Here is a 22,114-nt window from a genome sequence, read left to right on the forward strand (position 1 = left end):
TCAGGTGTTACTACATGGAAAATATTGAATGTAACATGAAATGAACTTTAAAGTTGCCCTTTTTTCTGTCACCAGAAGCTGGCAGGATTTGGTTCAACACCTGACAAATCCAGTCTTCAATTAGGGTCTGCGTCAGATTGATTAATAAGAGTAATAATAAATAATAAGTGATAATCCTGATAATGGCAAAAAGGGCAGTTATAACTAACATTTATGTAGTGCCTGTTGGTTATTGTGCTGAGTGCTTTCCAGAGATTATCTCAGTGCATCTTCACAACTGTGTTGGGAGGTAGATATTGTTGTTTCCATTTTACATTTGAGGAAATGGAGGCAGTCAGCAGTTAAGTGACTTGCCCAGGGTCATAGTGCTAGTAAATGTCTGAGGTGGGATTTGAACTTGGCTATTCCAGAGTGCTATGCCTAGCTCTGTATCCACTATGTTGCCAGATATATGGACAATCCTGGCTTTACAGAAATTCACATTATGCAAATTTGACTGCGCTGGGGCTGCAGGACCACATGTTGGCCTAGGCCAGGTTGGCAGTGACAGGGATCCTCTGCTCTAGGCACTGAAGCCACACCAGCTGCTGGGGCCACAGAGTAGCAAGCCCCTGTAGGGGAGGGGAAGGTCTGCTGAACAGTCCACTTAGGTTAAGTGAGAACTGGCCATATTTTGATTTATAACCTAATTACAGGGAAAATGTTCCTTTGCACGTGAGGTAGAAAATAGTTGGAGAATTTTATAAGCTGTCTTGTGGAGAGACAGAAATTCATTTTGTTTTGTTTTGTCAGCAAGATGGATGGCTAGCTGCTATATGTACGATAACTCTTTATTGGCTGTTGACAAGTACTGTACTAAATGATCAGTTGAAATTGATTTTTATATGTGGCTTTGGTTTTTGTTGTTGATTTGTTTCAGTCATGTCTGACTCTTTGTGGTGCCATTTGGGGTTTTCTTGGCAGAGATACTGGAGGGGTTTGCCATTTCCTTCTCCAGTTCATTTTACAGAAGAGGAAACTGAGGCAAACAGGGAGAAGTGACTTGCTTAGGGTCACACAGCTGCTCAGTGTCTGAGGCCAGATTTGAACTCTTGAAGATGAGGCTTCCTGACTCCAGGCCTGGCACTTTATCTACTGCGCCACCTAGCTGCCCTTTGTTTTTTTTGTTCTTTCTTATTTTTTTATGTACCAGGTTTTTATATCTTTCCCTCTATATACACATCCTTTGTTTGGAAAGGACTCTTCAGACATAACTTTCTACCACTGGCACACTGGCCACACTCTCGCAGAAAGTCTATGGAATGACTCACCTGGGTCCCCTTGGAAATCTCCCAGATAGAAGAGGAGCTAAGTTCACATCCAGAAAGTAGCCTTAACTCTGCAATGAGAGGCAATGGAAGGAAGGTTTCTGTAGAATGTATGTGATGGTCCCTGACGGTTTCAAGATGGCGTGTGATATGTGAGCTGCCCTGAACGAACATAAACATTTATTACTCCTTGATGTGCTGATAAGATGAGATTATAAGGCAACCACTCAGGTGCAGTGTATAGAAAGCAGATGAGGGTATGTGCCTCCCTGCGACCATCCATTGGGAGCTGATTTGTGCTGGGATGTCAAACTTGGATGGCTGTGTAGAAACAATTTGAGGACAGGTTCAGACCAAAACAAGATGCTGCACTTAGTTAGAGGTGATCAGTGATGGATGGAATCAGTGCATGAATGCCAAATTCACTTTTTGTCCAGTCATGATGATTTCTAGTCACTGCACAAAGAAACCTTTTATTCCTCAAATATGCACATGCTTATTGTCCCAGGGGAAAAATATATTGGTAAAAAAACTGGGCTGGTCTTTGCTACATAAGCTGCCATCAGAGTTTTTAGCTCAAATCCCTTGGACATCATTGTGAACCTCCAAAGTTTTCAGGAACCACTCAATGGGTCATGATGCTGGAGGACCTATAGTGAATCATTCTGTTCACTTCCTAACAGAAGGATCATGAACTCAAGACATAATATATGTTAGATAATGAACTAATATGAATATTTAGTAAATGTGCAAAAAATGTCATACTATCTTTGGATCTGAATAAAAAAGAAGAAAAGTTGGATATAACATTGAAAATTATTATATAACAGTTAAGAAGAGTAAACTCAACTTAGCACATGGAATATATCAAGAATGACCCAGTGGTAGGGCATCCAAACTGGTCAGTACAGAGTAGCAGGAAGATGATCCGATATTGACAAAATTATAAGTATAATCAACACCGGCATTAGAAGGTGAAAAGTGTAGTGGAGAAAGGCCATCTAGTACCATGGACAGGGCATGTTCAGTTACAGGGTTTGAGTCCTAGTGTCAGCTACAATGACTTGGGAGGTCATTGAACCATTGTGAGCTCATGGCCTGAGTTGTGAAGGATAATGAGAATGCTTGGCCTACCTGTGTCACAGGTTTGTTGTAAGGATCCACTCTTGTTGTATGTGAAGATATTTGTGACCAAATGGCATTTCCACCTATCCACCTATTAATTCTGCCTGTTTAAGTTTTAAAACTTTTTTTTAAACTAGGGAAATAGAATATAAATCAGTTTATTTTCTGCCATCAGGGAAAAGAACATGTGTGTGTGTGTGTGTGTGTGTGTGTGTGTGTGTGTGTGAGAGAGAGAGAGAGAGAGAGAGAAAGAGAGAGAGAGAAAGAGAGAGGAAAAGAGAGAGAGAGAGTGTGTGTGTGTGTGTGTGTGTGTGTGTGTGTGTGAGAGAGAGAGAGAGAGAGAGAGAGGAAAAGAGAGAGAGAGAGAGTGTGTGTGTGTGTGTCTTTCTGTATATATGATTGTTTGTTTTCTTTAGATGTAGAGACCAGGTTTGAAGTAAATGGGAAGACTACAAAACTGAGAATTTTTGTGGAAGAATCCGGCCAGCAAAGATTCATGACTGACGGTACCTGTGACTTCAGTTTGAGAGAAAACTGTGACTCTAGTATCGTGGAAGATAGAAATCCAAAGAGTGATAATGAAGTTGATGAAATTGGAAAGAAACTCAGACAGTCTTCAGGCCTAAATCACTCTAACCAAGCGACCTCATCAGGGAATGATGAGGATAGTGAATATAGCAAATGTTTTACTGAACATGTAGAGCTTTTTCATTCCCACGAGAAGCCTCCTGAAATGCAAATGGATCAAGGTAATAAAGGGGAAATGGCCATTAGCTGGAGTTCAGACCTCATTAGACATCAGAAAAGTGTTACTGGAGAAATGATTTCTGTAAGTAATAAAGGTGATAAGGCCATCAAGCCAAACTCTAAGCTCATTAATCATCAGAAAATTCACATGACAAAGGTGCCTTATGAAAATAATAAATGTGAAGCAACCTCATGCCATCATTCATCCCTTCCTTATCATCCCAGATTTCACCCTGAAATGCAAAAATATGCCTGTCCTCAGTGTGGGAAGGCCTTTGGTTGGAGTTCAGATCTTATACATCAGAAGACTCATACTGGAGAGAAGTTTTATAAATGTAATGAGTGTGGGAAAAGTTTCTGCTACAAATCACTTCTCTCTGACCACCAAAAAATTGACACTGAAGAGAAATCTCTTGAATGTAATGAATGTGGAAAGGATCCTAATTCATCTTTACATCAGAAAATCCACACTGGAGAGAAAACCTATAAATGTAATCAGTGTGGAAGAGCTTTCAGATATAGCTCCAGTCTTGTTTTACATGAGATAATTCATAATGGAGAGAAACCTTTTGAATGTAATCAACGTGAAAAGACTTTCACAGAGAGGGCCAATTTTGCTAAACATCAGAAAATCCACACTGGAGAGAAAACTTTTAAATGTAATCAGTGTGGAAATGCTTTCGCACATAAGGGCCATCTTACTTTACATCAGAGAATCCACATTGGAGAGAAACCTTATGAACGTGATCAATTAGAAAAGGTTTTCACACCAAGGGCTCATTTTGCTTTACATTCAAGAAGCCACACTGGAGAGAAACTTTATGAATGTAAACAATGTGCCAAGGCTTTCAGGTGCCGCTCCCGTCTTACTGATCATGAGAAAACCCACACTGGAGAGAAACCTTACGAATGTAATCAGTGTGGAAAGGCTTTTACACAGAGCTCCAATCTTGCTGTACATCAGAGAATCCACACTGGAGAGAAACCTTTTGACTGTAAACAATGTGGAAAAGCTTTCAGATACAGCTCCAGTCTTGCTAAACATCAGGGAATCCACACTGGGGAAAAACCTCACGAATGTCATCAGTGTGGAAAGGCTTTCAGAATCAGCTCCAGTCTTGCTACCCATCAGAGAATACACACTGGAGAGAAACCTTATGAATGTAATCATTGTGGAAAGGCTTTCAGAATTGGTTCCAGTCTTGCTAAGCATCAGAGAATCCATACTGGAGAGAAAGTTTATGAATGTAATCAATGTGGAAAGTCGTTCACACAGAATTCACATCTTGCTGCACACCAGAGAATTCACACTGGGGAGAAACCTTATGAATGTAAACTATGTGGAAAGGCTTTCAGATCCAACTCCAGTCTTACAGATCATCAAAAAATTCATAATAGGGACAAACTTTTTGAATGTAATGAATGTGGAAAGCCTTTCACAAAGAGCTCCAGTCTTGCTGTACATCAGAGAATCCACACTGGAGAGAAACCTTATGAATGTAGTCAGTGTGGAAAGGCTTTCACACAGAGGAACCATCTTTCTGTACATCAGAGAATCCACACTGGAGAGAAACCTTATGAATGTAATCAGTGTGGAAAGGCTTTCCGAATTAGTTGCAGTCTTGCTAAACATCAGAGAATCCACACTGGGGAGAAGCCTTATGAATGTAATCAGTGTGGAAAGGCTTTTACACAGAGGGCCAATTTTGCTAAACATCAGAGAATCCACACTGGAGAGAAACCTTATGAATGTAACCAATGTGGAATGGCTTTCACAAAGAGCTCCAGTCTTGCTATACATCAAATAATCCACACTGGAGAAAAACCCTATAAATGCAGTCTGTGTGGAAAGGCTTTTGCAAAGAACTCCAGTCTGGCTGCACATCAAAGAATCCATTCTGGACAGAAACCTTAGGAATGCAATTAATGTGGTAATGTTTTCAGGCAAAGTCATCTCATTTTCCATTTGAAAATTTATATTGAATAGAAATCTTACTACTGTCATGAATGAAGAATGACATTCAAATGGTATTTAAAACTTGATCAACATTAAATTCATTGTGATGAACAGCTACATATGGATTCCATGTGGGAAGGCTTTCAGCCAGAGAACATCTCTATTTATATTGTAGGATTGTGGAGAGAAGCCTTATGAATGTGCTCAGGGGATGTACATTTTTTCTGGAAGAGGGTGATCAGTAGACAATAATAACTAAAATGAAATGACAGCATATAAAAGCAGTGGTTATGGGAAGGGCTTCACCTAGAGGTCATACTTGAGTATACTTTGGACAAATCATGTTAGACATAAAACTTCTGGATCTAATTAACAAGGGAATGCCTCTTGCTGCAGAACTGACTTAATTCTCAACAGAAGAGACCTTATTAAACATAACAAATCTCATACTGTGCATAGAACCCTAAAAATGCAATCAATTTTCCTCTGAAATCCTAATATTTGTCATCCCTCCTCAATATTTTCTGGCTTTATATACTATACTTTCTTTATCTATTGCCCAATTAGTTGGTACTCACTTTGTTTGCTGGCATGAAAAGTCTTTGTATAAACGTTTTGGTAACTGTTAGATATTTCTTTCTCTCATGCTTTCTTTGAGCAGCTAGGTGGCCCAGTGCATGAAATGCTGTGCTTTGAGCTACAAGACCTGAATTCCATTTTGTTCTCTGGCACTTAACTAGTAGTAAGTCAAGTAACCTTTTCCTGCCTGAGTTTTCCCATTTGTAGAATAGGGATAATAAGAGCATCTGCCTCCCAGGGTTGAGGTGAGGATTAAATGTGGCAACGTTTCTAAATGTTTTGCAAGTATTAAATCACCATGGAAGTACTGTTTTTATTATTATCATTCCTTGGAGCAGAAGTCTCATAGTAAAGTCAGGTGGCTAAAACGTGGACAATTTAGTTGCTTTTATTTCAGATTAACAATCAGAACAGAGTACAAGAAGGTATTAATTGTAATGGCTAGAGCATTTGGTTTAGAACTTGGGAAAATGGGTTCAAATTCTGACTAAGATGCTCCTTAACTCTGGACAAGGAACAACTTCTTTTTGCCATATTTTTCTCATTTCTGAAATGAACAGGTTAGATTCAGTAGCTTCTATGGTCCCTTCCAACTCTAAATATGTATTGTCATCAAAAGTACATTCCTATGTCTCTTTCCCACACCCTCTTGCAATATTCCTGGAAGGAGATCTAACCAAACCAAATCTGAAACTATACCAGTAAGCAATAGTCATCAAAAATATTTTGTCCTACTTAAAAATAAAGATCTTGAGAAACAGAAGAGATCAGTTGTGTAATATATAAAAGAAAATGAGTATAGTTACCTTGTGTTGAATCAATCCAAAGACCTCCACTATGGGGCTAGTACTTACACAGTGCTAAAAACACTGGTAAGTAATCTGGCAGAAAATAGATATGCACCAGCATCTCACACTAGATCAAAATAAGCTCCTAATGAATACCTGATTTAGATATAAAAGTCACCTTAAACAAATTAGAGGAACCATGAAGAAGGTAGAGTTATGGATAGTAAAAGAGTTCATCTCCAGACAAGGGGCAGAGAGCTTGACAGAAAATAAAACGGGCAATCTTCATCACATTAAAAAAAAGTGTCAAAAATTTAAAGGGAAGCAATTTACTGTGAAACAGATCTGTAGCAAGTTTCCCTCATAAAAGCCTCATTTCCAAGGTATATAAAGAACAAGTATTGGTTATATGTAGGCATATAAAGAATGGATGTAATAAACGTTGGTCTGTTGGTTGCCCTTTGTTCTTGAAGAGGACCAAAATGACATCATTATCCTAGAGTCATTATAGTGTGTCTGACTGGCTGATCAGACCAATAGGAATTTGGAAGGTTCTACCACAGGTCAGGCACAAGTAGTCTATGTGAACATTTGGGGTAGATTCTCTTAATTTGTGTATCTACATATCTTTTCAATTCCTTCAGTTCTGCTTTGCTCAAAGAGCGCAGCACCTTCTCTGATGAGGGCACACCATGCTGAGCAGTCCTGTGCCAGTGTCTCTCATGTTACACAATCAGTTCCAAAGTTCTTCATAATAAACATGTGGTCAAAAGTTATGAACAGACACTTTTCAAAGGAGGAAATGCAAATTCTCAACCATTATATGGAAAACAAAATACTCTCCATCTATAATCACTAATCCAAATGTCTAATAAGTAGAAAAATTTGGGGGCAGCTAGGTAACTCAGTGGATAGAGCGCTGACCCTAGAGTCAGGAGGACCTGAGTTCAAATCTGGCCTTAGACACTTACTAGCTATATGACCCTGGTGAGGGGTGGGGAACTTATGGGTCCTTCTAGGTCCTTGGGTGTAGTCTTTTGACTGAGTCCAAGTTTTATAGAACAGCTCCTTTTATTAAGGGGATTTGTTCTGTGAAGTTTGGATTCAGGCAAAGGGCCACACCTAAAGATCTAGAGGGCCACATATGGCCTTGAGGCAGCAGGTTCCCCACACCTGCCCTGGGCAAATCACTTAACCCCAATTACCTCAAAAAAAAACCCCCAAGAAAAAACCAAAATCGATTTTCAGAATGTTAAAAGTGATTAGAAAATGAACATCAGAAATATTGTAGGAAATTTGTTTTTCTACAAGAGGTTTGTATTTTTCTTTTTTACCTGGGAGAGGGCAGATCGGTGGAGGATTTAATAATTTATTTAAATATTTTAATAATAAATTAAGTAATAAATTTAAATTAAAAGTTATTTTAAAAAATGAACTTAAGCAAAAGTGCTCTGGATCAGTAATTTGATAAATGCAAATTAAATCAAAGCACAGGTTCCACCTCACTTGTATGCAGTTGACTAAGATGACAAGAAGAAAAACAAGTAGAAGTGTTGGAAGGGCTGTGGGAAAATGAACACATTAATTTAGTGGTAGAAAAGCTGTGAAGTCCTCCCCCTTCATGAAATTGGCTATGCTCTTTTACTCAATAATACCACTAGAGGGCATATTCCCTTCAAGAAAAGGATTCAAGTAAAATTATTGATACCAGCTCCTTTTGTTATGGCCAAGAACTGGAAAGTAAAATGTGAGGCCCTTAACAGGGCAACAGCTAAACAAATTGTGGTGTGTGAATGTTATGGAGCAAATGCCCTAAAACCCAAGCAGTTTCTGTTACAGCAAGATGTTTGGCAAGATGTCACTGCTGTTATTATTGTATACTATACCAGGGATTTATCGCGATGTGTGCAAGCTGCCTCCTCACCAAGAGGGGGTGGATACAAGATGTAGAATAAAAAGTTAAAAGAATAAAGCATTTTGGGAAATGGACAGCGTGGGAATTTGTTTTCCTTCTCTCTGCGATTTCGTTAGACATGTTTTAATGGTTGATTTTTTTTGTTTGTTTTGGATAGGAGAGGACAGCAAGCAATGTGAGGGGGACTAGGAATAGAACTGCCCTTCCTACACCTTCCACACATGAAAATAATAAAGAAGGAAATTGATGGGTTGTAATGACATACACAGTAAAAGAGAAGGAAGGTCAGAAGGAATGAGAACGGATTTGAAAGTGTCATGTTGAATTTTTATTATTCGAAAATAAAGTCATGCTACGTATATTAGAATTTGTTTCATGTACAATCCCCTTTTTTCTTTCTGTTTTATGATTTATATAAGATGGCCCTTTTATTTCACATTCATGAATTTCAAAATTTTTAAAAAATCAGTTATTGGTTTTCTTTTTCCATTCTCACCGATTTTGAAGGCATGACTTGAGATGGCAAAATTATTTTCATATGACTAGCTTTTTATCAGTGTTTTGGAACTTATGTCATTTATGGTTATTTAAGACTTTGGAAAACTTCCAGCACTCATCTGTTGCCAGTGGCTCCTGGTACACCTGAGTGTCGGTTTTCTCAGTATCTTGAATACAATGACTTTCCTTGTTCATTTTAATGGAATATTTTATATATTCTCTACTCTATAATTTCTAATTTGATCTTCATTTATTTTATTCAAACGTACACATCTTACGTGGTTAGAATTACCTAATTTAAAAAAAAAATCTATGTCTTGGATAGAAATTCTTCTAACCATTTGTTAGAAGTACCTGAGTGCTTTCTTCTTTAAAAAAATTTTTTTCCAGTCAGGAAAAATTCCATGTGTCTCTCTCACCCACAATGCTTATTACAGATTTATATAATGAGGAACAACTTTCCTACGTTTTCCTCTCTCAGTATATATACATATACATATACATGTATGTATATGTATATGCATATACATATACATATATGTATGTATCTGTATATATATATGTGTGTATAGTAAAACTTCTATGTGGTATTGAGAAATATGTATGTTCTTGAGCAATTCCTATTTAGAAGATGCCCTAAATCTTTTTGCTCTAATCGTGCTCTCATATTGTTCAGGTCTAGTTTCCTTTTTGCTTATCTTTCTGTGAGACTTCTCTAAAATTGAGGTTGAGACAGTGAAATATTGTCATTTTGCTACCGAGTCTTCTTATAGCACAGTTACTGTTCCTTTATAAAATGAAATGTTAAAAGACATTTGGTAGCGCCATTGGTTGGCTGTCTGCGGTGACTTTCGGCAGGATGTAGTTTTCTGCTTATCTCTTTCTGTGTTTTTAATGATTTTTTCTGTTTGGTCTGATAGTGTGATTGCAAGTCCTGCTGGTTTTTTTTTTTTTTTTTAGTTTTTAACATTTATTTTCACAAAATTTTGGGTTACAAATTTTCTCCCCTTTTATCCCCTCCCTCCCCCAATCCCAAGCATTCTAATTGACCCTGTGACCAATCTGCTCTCCCCTCTATCCTCCCACCCTGCCCTTGTCTCCGTCTTCTCTTTTGTCCTGTAGGGCCAGATAGCTTTCTTGACCCCTTAACCTGTATTTCTTATTTCCCAGTGGTAAGAACATTACATTTGATCCTAACACTTTGAGTTCCAACATCTTTAGCTCCCTCCCTCTCCACCCCTTCCCCTTGGAAGACAGGCAGTTCAATATAGGCCACATCTGTGTAGTTTTGCAAATGATTTCCATACTAGTTGTATTGTATAGGACTAACTATATTTCCCTCCATCCTATCCTGTCCCCCATTACTTCTATTCTCTTATGGTCCTTTCCCTCCCCATGAGTGTCGACCTCGGATTGCATTCTCCTCCCCATGCCCTCCCCTCTATCCTCCCCCCCACCCTGCTTGTGCCCCTGTCCCCCACTCTCCTGTATTATGAGATAGGTTTTCCTATCAAAATGAGTGTGCATTTTATTCTTTCCTTTGGTGGAATGTGATGAGAGTAGACCTCATGTTTTTCTCTTTCCTCCCCTCTTTATCCCTCCACTAATAAGTCTTTTGCTTGCCTCTTTTATGAGAGATGATTTGCCCCATTCAACTTCTCCCTTTCTCCTCCCAATATTTCTCTCTCACTGCTTGATTTCATTTTTTTTTTTTTGAGATATGATCCCATCCTCTTCAGTTCCCTCTGTGCACTCTGTCTCTATGTATGTGTGCGTGTGTGCATGTGTGTGTGTGTGTGTACTCCCACCCAGTGCCCAGATACTGAAATGTTTCAAGAGTTACAAATATTGTCTTTCCATGTAGGAATGTAAACAGTTCAACTTTAGTAAGTCCCTTATAACTTCTCTTTGCTGTTCACCTTTTCATGGTTCTCTTTATTCTTGTGTTAGAAAGTCAAATTTTCTTTTCAGCTCTGGTCTTTTCATCAAGAAAATTTGAAAATCCTCTATTTCATTGAAAGACCATTTTATCTCCTGAAGTATTATACTCAGTTTTGCTGGGTAGGTGATTCTTGGTTTTAGTTCTAGTTCCTTTGACTTCTGGAATATCCCATTCCATTCCCTTCGATCCCTTAATGTAGAGGGTGCTAGATCTTGTGTTATCCTGATTGTATTTCCACAATAGTTGAATTGTTTCTTTCTAGCTGCTTGCAATATTTTCTCTTTCACCTGGGAATTCTGGAATTTGGCCACAATGCTCCTAGGAGTTTCTCTTTTTGGATTTCTTTCATGCGGCGTTCTGCGGATTCCTTGAATCTTTATTTTGCCCTCTGGTTCTAGAATCTCAGGGCAGTTTTCCTTGATAATTTCATGGAAGATGATGTCTAGGCTCTTCTTTTGATCATGGTTTTCAGGTAGTCCCAGAATTTTTACATTGCCTCTCCTGATTCTATTTTCCAGGTCAGTTGTTTTTCCAATAAGATATTTCACATTATCTTCCATTTTTCGAATCTTCACGCTATGTTCTGTGATATCTGTCTTTCTCATAAAGTCCTTAGCATCCATCTGTGCCATTCCAGTTTTGAAAGATCTATTTTCTTCAGTGAGCTTTTGCATCTCCTTTTCCATTTGGCTAATTCTGCTTTTGAAAGCATTCTTCTCTTCATTGGCCTTTTGAACCTCTTTTGCCAATTGAGTTAGGCTAGTTTTCAAGGTGTTAATTTCTTAAACATTTTTTTGGTTCTCCTTTAGCAGGGAGCTGATCTGCTTTTCATGCTTCTCTTTCATCCCTCTCATTTCTCTTCCTAGTTTTTCCTCCACCTCTCTAACTTGATTTTCAAAATTCTTTTTGAGCTCTTCCATGGCCTGAGCCCATTGGGTGGGCTGGGACACAGAATCCTTGATTTCTGTGTCTTTGCCTGATGGTAAGCATTGTTCTTCCTCGTGAGAAAGGAAGGGAGGAAGTGTCTTTTCTCCAAGAAAGTACCCTTCAATAGTTTTATTTCTTTTCCCTTTTCTGGGCATTCTCCCCAGCCAGTGGCTTGACCTCTGAATATTCTCCTCACACCCACCTCGCCTCCTGGTCCTCCCAGCCAGCGTTTGGGGACTGAGATTCAAATGCTGCTTCCTGCCTTAGGGCTTTTGGCGGGGGCAGGGCTGCTATTCAGTGTGAGAATTAAGTTCAGATGGTCAGGTCGGGGCAGGGCCGCCTCTCAGGCTCTGTTCCCTCAGGGAGTTTATGCACAGACCTTCCACAATGGATCCAGGCTCCCGCCCGCTTGGGGAGCCCCTGTCTGCAGCCGCCTCTCAGCTTCTATCTCCTGGGGGGGCCCGAGCCATGGGGGCACCCCACTCCCCTCTCAACCCGCCAAAGAGACTCTCTCACTGACCCCCGTCACCTGTGAGTGGGGGGCCTTGTGCCGCCGCTGGAGATCCCGTCCCTAAAGCCTGCTCGAATCTGTACCTCTCGGAGTCGTGGCCGCTGCAGGTCCGGGCTGGGCTCCGTGTCCGCAGCGCAACGGACCTTTTGTGAGAGGTTTGCAGGTCCCTCTGTGGGTGGAGGGACCCGCGTGGCCGCTGGAGGTCCCGTCCCCGAAGCCCGCTCAGATCTTTTCCTCACGGTATCGCGGCCGCTGCAGGGCTGCACTCAGCTCCCAGTCCCGGCGCCCAGTCCGCAGCGCGAAGGACCCCCCGCGAGAGGTTTGCAGGTCTCTCCGGAACAGAAATCTCCCTCACTCCAATATTCCGTGGCCTCTGGGTGCAGAATTCACGGTGGGTTGGTCCCCTCTAGCCGTTCTGTGAGTTGTGGGTTCGGAGCTATGTGTATGTGCGTCTTTCTACTCCGCCATCTTGGCTCCGCCCCCCCCAAGTCCTGCTTTTTTGGATTCACCTAACTAGTACTAAACTTCCTCCTCCCTCTCCCAAGCCCTGACCATCATTTTTATTCTGTGTCTCAAAAAAAGTGTTTCATGTAAGCAACAGAGTATAAGGGTTTTTTAAAAAAATTTAATCTATTACTGTTTTCATTTTACTTTCCTTTAAAGTTATGAGTTAGTTTTTTATCTCCCTCCCATCCCCACATATTAAACCTTTCCCTCGATTTAGATTTTTGCTAATTCGTCCTTTTTAATTGTTTATTCTTATATAGGTATTCTTTCCCTTTTATTATCAATTAATTGTCAGGTAGAATCTCCCCTTCAAATCACTTTCATTTTTCTGGCTTTTCCTTGAAAGAATTTCCCCCTATTTCTCTTCTTTATTTTTCTTTTCTACCCTTTTGTTTTTGGATTCATGATATTTATACCAAGTTGGTCCTTCCTTATTTTCTTTATTCTTTATGGCACCAATAATTTTGGGGTATCTGTTTTGGCTTCCCTCTTCTAAAGAGATTCTACAGTCGCCTTGGAGATTTTTTCCTTGGCCCACCTTTTTTCTGTTATGTGTCACTCTTAGAAATAGGAATTCTTGATGAGAAGATACTTTCCAATTGTAGGGATCTTCCTTTGCCTTGATTGTTATGTTCATTATTGCCTTTTCCTCCTCATGGTCCTCTTTCCCATTTGCCTTTACTTCTCTTCCTTGGGTCCATGCCCTTTTACTCTTCTGGGTGGCAGTTGCTCCCAGAAGCTCTGATTTCCCTTCCCCTTAGACAAGATGAATGACCTCTCCAAGCAGCACGTCCATGAGGAGAATAGCTATTAGAAGTTCTCAATCTCCCTTTACAAGATACCGCTTGTCCTGTAGGTGCATTTATCATTGGTTCCCCCTCCAAACACTGAAACAAGATTTCTCCCTTTTTTTCTCCCATTTTCAATCCCTCCCCTTTTCCTCTTCAGGCATTCTCCTGTTGACCCCCTTATTTCTGGGAGATTGCAAGAGTCCATTTGCTTTCATCAGTAGTTTTTGACTTTATTAAGGCACATCACACATTCCTCTCTAAGAATTTTTTTCCCTTCTTCTTAAGCTTCCTCTCATTCTGCAATTTATTCTCACAAAAAGCATCAGTTCATCTGAAGGATAGTGTGAGGTTTAGTCCCTGAACTTTAAAGCCTATTTTTCCCACTACCACTTCATTTTGACTTCTGGTTTTGCCTTTGTCTCCATATGTACAATACTCTAATCTGTTGTTGTTCAGTCCTATCCAACTCTTTGTAACCCCAGTTGAGCTTTTCTTGGCAGAGATACTGGAGTGTTTTGCCATTTCCTTCTGCAGCTCACTTACAGATGAGGAAACAGAGGCAGGCAGTTAAGTGACTTGCCCTGGGCCACACAGCTACTAAGTGTCTGCTGCTGGATTTGGACTCGAGGCGTGGCACTCTGTGCACTATGGTGCCACCTAGTTACTCTCTAATCATTACTTTATTGTTACTTTGTTGTTTTTGTTGTCTTTGGTTGCTTTGTGTGGTGTAACTATTACCTCAGTGGTTTGAGAAGTGAATGATTTCTCCCAGTCTGGTTTCCTTTTTAGCAATGTTTCCAAATACCCCTTTCTTACTGAATAGCCCTCTTTTTTCGTTTGTAATTAGGCCACGCTTGATTTGTTTCAAACTGCTTGGAAGTGATATAATCCAGACAATTAAAATGTCAAGTGAGAAATATGGAGAAATGATGATGTTTGTTCCAGATAGAAAAATGTTGAGTCGTTGCTTTCGTCATCTTTTATTTCTTCTTTTTTGTACCCAAACTTTTGGTGACTTGAAGGCATTTGACTCTGGAAGTTGGTTTTAGGTGTTAAAAGAAAACTGAGTTGTAACAGGAGGTTTATTAAAAGTTTTGTGGATTGTGCATGTTAAGTTTAAAACCTAAAATTTGAGACCAAGAGGTTGTACCCATTCTTTGTATTTTGTTCTTTTGCTGTTTATGATGATTCTTTGTTTTATTTTGTAGTTAGTTAAAATCTATGGAAACTTTTTAGTCATTTTAATTTTTCTCCATCAGTAGAAAATCTTTGTGATTTAGTCCCATTGGGTAACCTTACAAAATTTGACATGTTTTGGACTTTTTGTTCAGATTTGAAACTTGTGGATAACCATGTTAACAGGTTATTTTTGACACTTTCCCTTTTGGGCTGTGTTGGCTTCTTGCTGTTTTTTCTTCTCATCTTCTATCAGTTTCATCCTTGCATCATATTCATCAGAGGGGATTTCCCCTCTACTCCATTGTTTGAAAACCACCCAACATTAGCGTAATTTATTTCTGAGACCAGGAGAATTCTTGCATACAAAAGTACACACAAAATCAAGGAAGGCTACTTGGAGCTTGGGGAGTTCATCTTTTTGTCTGTTCGTGATAGAAATTGGTTGTTGTTGCAATATGATGCTTCCCAAGTCTCCTTGTTCCCAAAATTCATTTGCACCTATGAAGGCTACTTGCCTTTCAATTTTTTCAGGGCTTAGTTGTAGCAGAGAGGCCGTATCTTGGCATCATCATTGTCAGTGAACATACGCTTAATGACTTCCTCTTTAGTGTCCATTTTTTTTCACAAATGTCAATAATCTTCTGAAATTTGGCCCTTTTTTTGAAATATAGAGCCTGATCAGTTGTTGTTATTGCCACTTCAAATAAATAACAATCTCAAACTGGCACTTATTTAGATTATAGAAGATATTTAAGCTTTCATCATGCAACAGAGTTCTTGAACTCCCAGTGGTGTCTCTTTCAAATGGAAGCTAAAGGAGATGCTGATTTCATCTGATATAAACTGTTGGTACCTCTGCGATCATTATCATGGTAGAAAGCAGCCACAGTCATAGCAAAGGCTTCCACATCATTAAAATATTTCTTCAGTCCTGTTATTAACAAGGTAAAGATTGTCTGACCCACATTGAATATATGGTGCCAGTTGTGATAGGTGACAGATTGGGAATCTTTTCTCACTGGGTCTGTCTGTCTAGTAAAGGATAGGTCTCAAACATTCATAGGATGGTGGAGGGCTGCTCAATGAGAGTCCCATCCAGCTGTAAAGTGGAGAGTGGACCTTCCATTACCATGCCTGGAATCGCTCCTTTTCTCTTTAGATCACATTATTTTATTCCCTGTTGTGTTTTCTGTTGGGTGCGAAACAAGCTTATGTTATTTGGATTTCTTTTACTTTGTATTTAATGGTATTTGTCCTGGTTGATTGCAGAATTTATTTCTTGTCAGTGGAATTGTTACATTAAACCATGTGTTTTGAGGTTTACGGTCTATGCATTTTTTCCCTAAGAATTTTGAGATCTGAATTCTTTTCCTCATGCCATAAGGCAAGAAATATATTGCCAGTTACAAATGTGAAATCGTGCAAAACACATTTCCATATTAGTCATGTTGCGAAAAAACAAAGCAAGGAAAAGAAAGAAAGTGAAAAAATTATACTTCAAGTCTGCACTTATATTCTGTTGATGAAAATCACTAAATCCTTCACAGTTGAACATCGTTCATTAGTGCTGTTGCTGTGTACATGTTCTTCTGGTTTTACTTACTTCACTTTACATCATTTCCTATGTGTCTTCCTGGGTTTTTCAGAAGTCCACCCTCTCATAGCACAATAGTATTCCATTATAGTCATATCCCACAGCTTGTTCAGTCATTCCCCAATTGATGGGCATTCCCTCAATTTCCAATTCTTTGTCCCTACAAAAAGAGCAGTTATAAATATGCATATATAAATATATGCATAGTCCTTTTTCCTTTTTTTTTTTAGTTGCTGGATGAAAGGGTGTACACAGTTTGATAGTCCTTTGGGCATGCTTGCAAATTGCTCTCCAGAATGATTGGATCAATTCATAACTCCACCAAGTGTCCCATTTTTTCTCACATTCCCTTCAACATTTGTTGCTTTCCTTTTCTGTCATACCCAATCTGATGGGTATAAGGTGATAACTCTTAAGTTGTTTTAATTTGCGTTTCTCCAATCAATTATGATTTTTAGAGCATTTTTTCATATGACTATAGGTATCTTTGATTTTTTTCACCTGAAAACTACCTATTCATGTCCTGTAACCATTTATCAATTGAAGACTGTCTTGTATTTTGATACAGTTCCCTATATATTTGAGAAATGAAACCTTTATCAGAGAAACATACTGTAAATTTTGCCCCCAGTTTCCTACTTTTTTTCTTTCTAATCTTGGCTGCATTGGTTTAGTTTTTGCAAAATCAGAATTATCCATTTTACTTCCCTTGATCTTCTCTATCTCTTGTTTGGTCATAGATTCTTCTGTTATCCTTAGATCTGATAGGTAAAAGTTTCCATGCTCTTCTAATTTACTTAGAAAATTACCATTTATGTCTAAATCATGTATCCCTTTTAACTCGATCTTGGTATATAGTTTGAAATATACAATGTTTCTGTCAAACTATGTTCCAGTAATTTTCTTTTCAGATGATGAATTCTTGTCCCAAAAGCTTTTTGCATCTTTTGGTTTCCCAAACACTAGATTACTATGGCCATTTACTATTGTGTGTTGTGTACCTAATCCATTTCTCTAATCCACTAACTCTGTTTCTTATTAGCACCATGTTGTTTTGATGATTACTGCTTTGCAGTATAGTTTGAAACCTGGTATTACTTAGCCACTTTCCTTCACATTTTTTCATTGATTCCCTTAATGTTCTTGACCTTTTGTTCTTCTAGATGAATTTTGTTATTTTTTTAGCTTGACAAAATAATTTTTGGGCAGTTTGGTATGGAATACCTGAGTCATTATTGTGATCTGCTTGCTAGTATTTTTTAAAAATTTTATTTTATTCTGAACTTCAGAAATAAAACATGCATTTCCATAATGTAGTAGAATAGAAAAAAAGATGATTGCACGTGAAGCTGCAAATCCATTATGTACACTTTACTTTTCCTTTTAAATATATGAGAAAGTTATTTGACATTCCTTTTTTTCCCTCTTTTTTTCTTCTCTCCCCCTTGCCCCCACCCTACCGATGGCTACCACTATACACAGATATGTATATATAAGTTGATTGGTTGTTGTCCTTCGTTCTTGAAGAGGACCAAAATGACATCACCTCATATGATAAAGTGAAATTTCAGTGTGTCTGACTGTGGCTGATCAGACCAATACGAGCTCAGAATGCTCTACCACAGGTTGGGCACAGATAGTCCCTGTGAACATTTGGGATGGATACTCCAAATTTGCTTTGTGCTGTCTCCATTCTGCTTTACTCATAGAGCGCAGCACCCTTTCTGATGTGGGCACGTCATGCTGAGCGGTCCTGGGCCAGTGTCTCTCATGTTGCATAGTCAAATTCAAAGTTCTTGAAAAAGACCTTGAGAGTGTCCTTGTATCACTTCTTCTGACCACCATGTGACCACCTGCTCCATGTGAGTTCTCCATAAAATAGTCTTTTTGGCCGCTGTACATTTTGCATTCGAACAACATGTCCAGCCCATCGGAGTTGTGCTGTCTGAAGCGTAGTTTGAATGCTTGGCAGTTCAACTTGAGCAAGAACTTCAGTGTCTGGTACCTTTTTCTACCAGGTGATTCTTGGAATATTCCCAAGACAGTTCAAATGGAAGTGATTCAGTTTCCTGGCATGGTGCTGGTAGATTGTCTATGTTTCATAGGCATACAACAATGAGATCAGAACAACAGTTCTGTAGACCTCTTCTTTCCCAAACTGTTTTTTGGAGCCTCCCAAACACTGAGCTAGCTCTGGCAATGCGTGCATCAACCTCATTGTCAATATGTACATCCTTGGAAAGTACGCTACCAAGGTAAGTTAACTTATCCACAGCATTCAAAACTTCTCTATTTGTTATAATCGATGGTTCCATGTATGGATGCTGTGGTGGTAGTTGATGGAGCACCTGTGTTTTCTTGGTGTTAATTATTAGGCCAAAATTAGCCCAAGTAGCAGGGCTATCCATACTTTGTTACATCTCAGCTTCAGAGGTTGCATTGAGTGTACAATCATCTGCAAACAGAAAATCATGCACCAACACTCCCTCCACTTTGTAGTTGACCTTGATGCCGTGTTCATCCTCATTGCAAGCGTTTGACAACATGGCTGAAAACATCATGCTAAAAAGCATGGGAGCAAGCACACAGCTCTGTTTCACTCCAGTGGTGACTGGGAAGGCACAAAAGCATTGTCCACTATCTGAAACGTGGGCAAAAATGCCATCATGAAATTGATGTACAGTGCTGATGAACTTCTCTGGGCAACCAAATTTTGACATAATTTTCCATAAGCCCTCATGACTAACAGTGTCAAAGGCCTTGGTCAGATCTACAAACATTGTGTACAGACCCCTGTTCTGCTCCTGGCATTTCTTCTGGAGCTGTTGGGCAGCAAACACCATATTGATTGTTCCTTGGCCCTTTCTGAAGCCACATTGGTTCTCAGGTATATGATGATCTTCCACGTGAAGGATCAACCTATTAAGGAGGACTGTAGCAAGACTTTTTCCAGCAATACTAAGGGACCCTCCTGTGATTGTCACAGGACAATCTATTCCCTTTACCTTTATAGAGATGGAAAATGGAGGCATCCTTGAACTCCTGGAGGATAACCTCCTCTTGCCATAAAACCTGGAAAATTTCAGTCAGCTTTTGTATGAGCAATGGTCCCCCTGCCTTGTAAATCTCAGCTGGAATAGAATCAGCACCAGGTTCTTTGCCACATGAAAGGAGCCTTATGGCCCTCAAAACCCCTTCGTCAGTTGGAAGCTCAGCTAAGGGGGTATTGACTTCAACCTGAGGTAAACAGTCAGTGGCCTCTGCATTGATTGGTGATGGTCTGTTGAGAACACTATGAAAGTGTTCAGCCCTTCTCTCTAGGATCATGTCCTTATCACTAGTCAATGTGGTTCCATTAGTACTGAGTAGCTGTGATGCGCCATAGATTTTTGGTCCATAAATAGCTTTCAGGGCATCATAAAAGTGCTTTGGATTGTTATCAGCATAAAACTGAATTTCATCTGCCTTCTTACTGAGTCAGGAATCCTGCATTTCCCTAAGTTTTGCTTATATTTTTTGTTTTTGATGGAATTAAATGCTGCCTTCTTAGAGGTGGATAGTTTTTAGAACTATCCAGCTGGTATATCCTGTGGACTTCCTGTTTTTCGTTTAACAGCTTCTGAATTTTCCCATCATTTTCATCAGACTAGTCTTGGTGTTTGCAAGTCTTCTGACCCAGATGAGCAAAGGCAGTGTGGTACACCAAATTTCTGAAAGCTACCCACTCCTTTTCTGCTCCACTGTTGCCAATTGTGTGTTGGCTTAACTTTCCCTCCAAGTTAGCAACAAACTGTTTATGCTCAGAGAAGAGCTCTAATTTGTTGACAATTCTTCTGGTAATCATTTTGCCTTGGAGGGGTGGCACTTTTGATGAATGTGAATATTTAGCTTGGAAAGGATAAGTCAATGATCAGTCCAGCACTCTGCAGCATACTTTGCCTTTGTCACTCTCACATCTTATCTGTCTGTTTTCCTTACAGTCACATAGTCTATTAGTTGCCAATGTTTGCTGCGAGGGTGCATCCATGAAGTTTTATTGAGTTAGGTAAATGGAAAACAGTGTTGGTGATGAGGTCATGTGATGCTCAAATCTTCAGCAGTAAATGACCATTGCTGTTGCTGTTTCCAACTCCATTCCTCCCTAGGACTCCCTGCCAAGTCTGGTAGTCTGAGCCTACTCTAGCATTAAAGTCACCGAGAATTATAAGCTTGTCCTCTTTTTACACATTGCTGATAAAGGTCTCTAGGTCTTCATAAAATTTTTCTTTGACCTCATCAGGGTTTGTCATGATGGGAGCATAGGCACTGATGATGGTGGCATGGCATTTTCCTGCAAGTGGCAATTGCATTGTTATGAGCCTGTCATCCATTCCTTTTGGCAGGCATACCAGCTTCCTGATTAGATTAGTTTTGATAGCAAAACTCACACACTTCATGGCGCTCCCCTTCACTGTGGCCACTCCAGAAAAATGTGTATCCAGCTCCAACTTTAGTAAACTGGCCTTCATTTGCCAACCTTGTTTCACTTAGGGCTACTATTTGGATGTAATACCTGTTGAGTTCTCTTGCAACAAGAGCAATTCTTTCAGGTCTACTGGATTTTGTGTTGCCTATTAGTGTACACACGTTCCATGTGCTGATGGTGAGTGGAATCATCTTTGCAGATGTTTTTGTATATTTTGTACATTTTTTTGTGTTTCGACTGCATAGTGGGATTCCCTGCAGTAATCAGGCCACGGTTGGGTAAGCAGACAATGTTTAGGGCACCTTTTCTAGCCCCATTCCTCACATCAGGAGGTGAGCAGTGCAATCCTTAAAAGGCTGCTCAGACACCCGGGGGCTGCCAAGTCCCACTGCTGCTTCCAGTGAGAAACGACCCTATGGCATGGGCCGCCTGTATGCAGGATTGTGACTATAGTTCCCAGTGTATCTGCACCTGCTGTTTCATCACTTGCCTGTTGCCACAGGACTTTGAGGCATAATAGTAAAATGGTAGGGGTGATGTCTTTTGATTTGTGCTTCAATTGGATTTAAGTGAGGCAGAGTTACATGAAGTCGCCAGCCTCACTCTCTCCTCTGGAGTCATCATAGTGGCAGGAAAGAGTCAAGATTGCTGGCGATGACTCAGGATAAAGTGGATGACCTTGGTGTCTTTGGTGTCTAACCAAGCTCTATGCACTCCACAGCGCCTGCTTCATATTCCTTTGTGGCTGTTGGAACAAATTGTTCTCATTTGCCCATTCCACCAGAGGAAGTCTTCACATGCTTGGGGTAGACACCCCCCCAACTCACCAATGGGTTTGAGAACTCTTGGTTACCCTCAACCTGGTTTGGCCTTTGTGCCGAAATGTTTACTGGTTTACCAGTGTGTGGCTGCTGTGCATGCTGCAGCTTCTTGGAGAGATAGGTGACAGCTGAGTGGAACAGGTGGACACCAGTGGTGGAAAGAGCCCCGAAAAACGCTTGGCAGCCGTCACACCAAAGGTGCTGGTCCTCCCTAAACACACCCTACACTCCGTATGTATAAGTAAAATCATTCTGGACATGCTTCTATTTGTCAGTTCTTTCTGTGGTTGTAGATAGCATCTTCCTTCATAGGTCCTTTGTAGTTAATTTGGGTATTTGTAGTAGTCAAAATGACTTAGTCACTCAAAGTTGTTCTTAAAACAATATTGCTGTTACTGTATACAATGTTCACTTGTTTCTGCTTCTTTTGCTTCTCATTATTTCGTGTAAATCAATCCATG

General features: G+C 39.8%; 1 protein-coding gene across 3 annotated transcripts in view; it reads left to right on the top strand.

Moving 5' to 3' along the window:
- Positions 1 to 22,114, top strand: part of LOC140508353 (uncharacterized) — a 93,124-nt gene that overhangs the window by 17,171 nt on the left and 53,839 nt on the right. Inside the window, exon 5 of one of the 3 annotated variants that reach the window (XM_072616199.1) lies at positions 2,849 to 8,785. The exons of the other annotated variants lie outside the window; for them this stretch is intronic. Within the exon in view, the coding sequence (XP_072472300.1) occupies positions 2,849 to 5,094 (2,246 nt within the window). The 3' untranslated portion in view covers positions 5,095 to 8,785. Of the gene's footprint in view, positions 1 to 2,848; positions 8,786 to 22,114 lie in introns of those variants that run through there. 3 annotated transcript variants of the gene reach the window in all.

This window comes from Notamacropus eugenii, chromosome 5 (genome assembly GCF_028372415.1).
Source record: "Notamacropus eugenii isolate mMacEug1 chromosome 5, mMacEug1.pri_v2, whole genome shotgun sequence".
Classification (NCBI taxonomy): domain Eukaryota; kingdom Metazoa; phylum Chordata; class Mammalia; order Diprotodontia; family Macropodidae; genus Notamacropus; species Notamacropus eugenii.